Raw genomic sequence first — 4,904 nt, 5'->3', positions numbered from 1 at the left:
TACAGGCACACGCGCACAAGGCGTTTTTATGCCAACGGCAAGCCAGATGTCATCGCCATCTTGTAATGTTAAAGTTTCCATGGGGAATTATGATGCGTTTGGAGTCTTACAAGACTCCTCTGGACTGAGGAACAAGCCCAGAGCTAGACAATAGGGCCCCAGGGGACAGCATACAACTCACCTTGGCAGGCTGTGTCTTGGGCAGGACCAGCTGGGAAGGGTTTGGTGGGACAGAGTTCCAAGCTGGTTAGTTTTGGGGCCCCTGAAGGGTTCCACAGGGAAGCAGGGTGCTCTTAGGGTCCCACAAGACTCCTCCAGACTGAGGAGAGAGCCCAGAGCTCTCTTAATTGACTTAATATTGCCCATGTCTTATGCAGGTAACCACGGCTGCTGCACAACATGGTAATGTGTGCAACACCATGTCGTGACCATAGAACATTTCACAGCAGTCCTCCCCATTTCTCTGGCTCTTGAATTCCTTCTGCCCACTCCTTCCTGTTATTTCCTGAGCCTTGAGGAAAGAGATGAAACAGATGTTCCCTTTTGGACTAAGTGCTCACAGTATCTTATTTTCTGATACAGGACTAATTTTAAAAACTCTGGCCCATTTCTCCCATGAGAACAAAATAGTTTATGTTGTTGGGCTATACTATTTTCAAAAGGATTTTTCAGATTATTTCTGAACTATCCACTAGCATTGAAAGTAATCTTCCCATAGCTGAGTAGAATAGAACATAGGTAAAGAGTGATGGTCGCTAAGCATGGTAGTGCTGACCAGGGCAAGGGGAGTCACATGGATTGAGTGCAGGCTGCACCAAAGGGGAACATGATACATTTCTCATCTTGTGGCCTACCTGAGAATGGCTTTAGAACAACGAATCATTATTGACACAAAGATAAAGGCCACAAGTCAATTATTAATGGGTAGTTTTGACCTTAGGATCTCTCCAAGAAACAATGATGTATATCAAAACCCAGAAGAGCCAGAAGACGAGGATGAAGATGTTCAAATGGAGAGGATGAGAACAGCAAGTGCTTTGGTGTCCACCAGTTCTGATGAGGTAAGCACACAGAGTAGCTAGCTTACCAAACAATGCCAATGTGTACTCACTGAAGCAACTGGTCTACCAGACTCTCCAAACAATGCCAATATGTACTCACTAAAGCAACTGGTCTACCAGACTTGCTCTCTAACGATGCTTTGTTTCCTTCATCCTAACAAAAGAGAGTCACTGTTTTAGAATGTGGCCCTTGTTTTCTACATTAAAATGAGCAGACTGGAAGTCAGTGTGTCCAATTCCTCAGTATAAACTAAAAAAAAAAAAAAAATAGATATAATCTCTAATATCATGAAGGACTTTGAGAAACTGAGCATGTAATGACAAACGTCACTGTTTCTAGTGAGAATGTACAGTATTCATCATAAGGCATACTGTCTGGTGCTTTTCCTGTCTTTTGCATGTTTGGGGAGTCAGGCACACTCTCTAAAACAGTGAGTTTCTTGGTAGATGTCTTTGTAGGGGAAGATCATTGAATGCTTTCCAAAGAAGGGCTAAGATAGAAAAGTGGTAGGTTGCAATGGTGCCTACTAGGATCTCTTTGATGCAGAGTTAGGGCAGTGTAGGGGATACAGCTTATTCAAAGTCAGTGGAGAGAACAGTCTCACATGACATTCTTCTCATTTACAGACGCCAGTCATTGTTGCCAGCTGCCTACGCAAAGAGTATGCAGGGAAGCGGAAGCATTGCCTTTCAAAGAAGAAGGCTAAGATAGCCACCAGGAATGTCTCATTCTGTGTCAGGAAAGGTTAGACATGTGCTTTTCAATAGTTGGCTCAATATTGAATCTATTGAACTATTTCTTAGTTTTTGAGGAAAATCCTTCACACACTATCTGCTCACTCATGTGTGGATTCCTCTCCAGGATAGCCTAACAACCCCTTTACACATTTCACTTTTAAGTACATTCATTCACTCCAAGAATAGGGGCCCAGCCCTATCTACATAGGAACCAACACTACTATATGCTCCATGAAAGTCATTAAATTTTCTCTTAAACTCACATAACTGACATTCTAAAGTTTATTATTTTTCTAAAAAGAATTGGTTGGGGGTTGGGGGATGCATCAGCATTTACTGAAAGCTTATGTTGAAGAAACTCAATTTCTAACATTACTACCAAAGACTTAAGATCACAGTGAACAGAATCAGACACTCCTAGTTTCTAAGAATGCCTTTCCAATTTCCATTAGTGTAATCTTGGGAAAATACCTCATTCTTGAAACTTTTTATCACCAAGAATGAAAGAAGAGATTGTGGTGATTTCTTGGGATAGTTGTGACAGTTAAATGGGATACAATGTACAAAACATATCACATGAAGTACATCAGACAGTGAGAGTTCAGAGTATATTTTATGCTTAGTTTTACTGTAAATCTAAGTTCAATATAATTCCTGTGTTTCAGGTGAGATTCTAGGATTGTTGGGACACAATGGAGCTGGCAAAAGTACATCTCTTAAAATGATAAGTGGAGATACAAAATTCACAGCTGGGCAGGTAGGTGGCATATTATTTGAAAAATTGTCAGATGTCACAGCTTTATAAACCATAAAATTCTGTTCAAGATGATTGAAGTGATAAATATAATATACAGGAGAGTAAATTCATATGCATATTCTATAGAAACTAAGCACTTGAGAAGAACAATTATTTATACTTTCAAAGGCACACAGAAAGAATGCTCTGTGGCAGATTTCAAAACCAATATAAGAACCCATATAATTCTATTAACTTGTCAATAAAACATTTCTCATGAGCACTTTCCTCTTAGCATGTAGTGTTTTAATCTTGAGTAAAAATGTTTATAAAATTTTAGGATATTACTGTTCTTTAGAAACCACAAAGTTGCTCAAATATACGTGTGTGTGTGTGTGTGTGTGTGTGTGTGTGTGTGTGTGTGTGTCTATTTCAAATACACTATTTAGAAGGACCATTTTTTTAATAAACTGTAAAAAATGAACACTAGATAAGTGAAGTGGACTTAAATCACACATACAGGAAGTGATTGAATAAAGTAGGCAAGACAACTAAAAGAAGGCATCATAGGACAGAAATGAAACCTTTTCCCTGGATTCTGCAGCAGAATCTTGAAATTCACTTTGCAAAGTCCAGGGAGGCCAGGACAAACAATAAAGCAGAAGTCTATGGACCTGCACCTTGGAAGAGGAGTTGGTGGTCAAGATAGTCAGGGATACAATTGGCAGATATCCCCCCAAAGACAGAGAAGATGGCAAGTTACCATGTCCCTCTGAAGCCAAGGTGACAGCAGCTTGACATGGAAGGCACTCATCAGGAAATGGTGGTGAGCTGCACCCTCATTTCAGCTCCACCCTGTCTCCAATGCTCTCCACCTCAGTCATTTTTTTCTGACCCCAACTCACTGACTTACTTCTCATGAGGTATGGAAAGACAGCAGATAACTTCTCATTTTTACATTGTGATGGAACACATTATGATGTATGCTCTTAACCTTAGTCCTAGGGCCCTAGAGACAGGCAGCTACATTCCTGGGGTTTGCTGGACAGAGAGCCTATTCTAGTTGGTAGCTACAAGCCCAATAAAAGACTCTGTATCAAAAATAAATAAGTAAACAAGACAGACATTCCCTGAAGGTGGCATCATGGAAGTGACTTAGTCACAACAGCCAGCGTGAGGGTTTGAAGCCTTGTTGTTCTCCTGCTTCAGTTCTTTCACAACTCCTCTCCTCTGTGACTGTCAAGTCACCTCCTACTTGTCTTGCAGGTGGCTACAGGAGATGACCCCTCTGTCCTTGCGTTGCAGCTCTCCTCATCCTCTCACTCATTCTGCTCCAGCACACCTGCCCTTGCCTTGGTCTAGGAACAGCATACCAAGTTGCATTCCTTCATAGGCTTAGATCTTGCTCTTTGCTCTGTGCCAAATCCCCCTCCAAGCCTTTGTCTTTTACCCCATGACTGGCAAGCTCTCCTCTTCCATTGAAATGATCCCTCAGAGAATGATGGGCTAATCCACTGACCCAAGGTCACTTCTGCAGTTACTCTCCACCTAAGCCTTCAGGTGGCCACCACAGCGGCACTCTGACTCATCTTGTTCCATTTGCTCTTTCCTCTGTGTGTTGCTTGCCTGGTTCTCTCTGTAGAACAGAAATTCCAAAACAAGGCACTAATTATTTTAAGCCCCTTATCTATGAGCATTAAGTACAGCTTCTGTCACAGAGGAGGTGTTCAAAAGAACACGGAAGAGCATGTGAGGGGAAAGAGTCATTCCTAAGACACTTCATTTAGGAAGTCATGAAAACACTGGGTATGAACTAGGGACCAAAATGACACTGGGAGCTTCTTGATATTCCACTTAGAAGACTAAGTTTCTGACTGGGCACACATTATTCACAGGTAATGACTACTACCAAGCTCTCTCCAGTGTAGGTGACAGCAAATGGTTAAATTCCCTTTGGACTTAGAGTTTCTGTGAGACAGCTGGCACAGAAGGACTCCCTGAAGCTGTGCATCATATCAGCCCTAGTGATGAACTTTTATCTATAGGTGCTGCTGAAAGGGAGCAGAGAAGGGGGCACCCTGGGATTCCTGGGATACTGTCCTCAGGAGAACGCTCTGTGGCCCAACCTCACTGTGAAGGAACACCTGGAGGTATTTGCTGCAGTGAAGGGCTTGAGCAAAAGTCATGCTGCAGTCGCCATCACAAGGTACATGAATGTGGGTACACCTAGAACAGGAGGAGGTCAGGGAGGAAGTGGGGTGACAGTATTCATAGAAAACTTGGGGTGAAATGCTCAAGATGCTGGGCAGATTTACAATTAGGAATTAGTTTTCCTGTTTAGGGGTTTTAAGTGTTTTTTTTTTTTTTTT

The 4,904-nt window shown here is 42.0% G+C and overlaps 1 protein-coding gene across 7 annotated transcripts in view; it reads left to right on the top strand.

Annotated features, from left to right (window-relative positions):
* LOC116077728 (ATP-binding cassette sub-family A member 8-B) overlaps nucleotides 1–4,904 on the top strand; it is an 80,420-nt gene that overhangs the window by 59,243 nt on the left and 16,273 nt on the right. For all 7 annotated transcript variants that reach the window (XR_004113315.1, XR_004113316.1, XM_031352469.1 and 4 more), the window contains 4 exons: nucleotides 941–1,061; nucleotides 1,689–1,806; nucleotides 2,465–2,556; nucleotides 4,581–4,741. Coding sequence is in view for 5 of the 7 variants with exons in the window: in XM_031352469.1 (XP_031208329.1) it covers nucleotides 941–1,061; nucleotides 1,689–1,806; nucleotides 2,465–2,556; nucleotides 4,581–4,741 (492 nt within the window). In the remaining 2 variants the exon portion in view is untranslated. The remainder of the gene's footprint in view (nucleotides 1–940; nucleotides 1,062–1,688; nucleotides 1,807–2,464; nucleotides 2,557–4,580; nucleotides 4,742–4,904) is intronic.

This window comes from Mastomys coucha, unplaced genomic scaffold, assembly GCF_008632895.1.
Source record: "Mastomys coucha isolate ucsf_1 unplaced genomic scaffold, UCSF_Mcou_1 pScaffold5, whole genome shotgun sequence".
Taxonomy (NCBI): Eukaryota; Metazoa; Chordata; class Mammalia; order Rodentia; family Muridae; genus Mastomys; species Mastomys coucha.
This window is presented reverse-complemented; position numbering and strand designations above follow the sequence as displayed.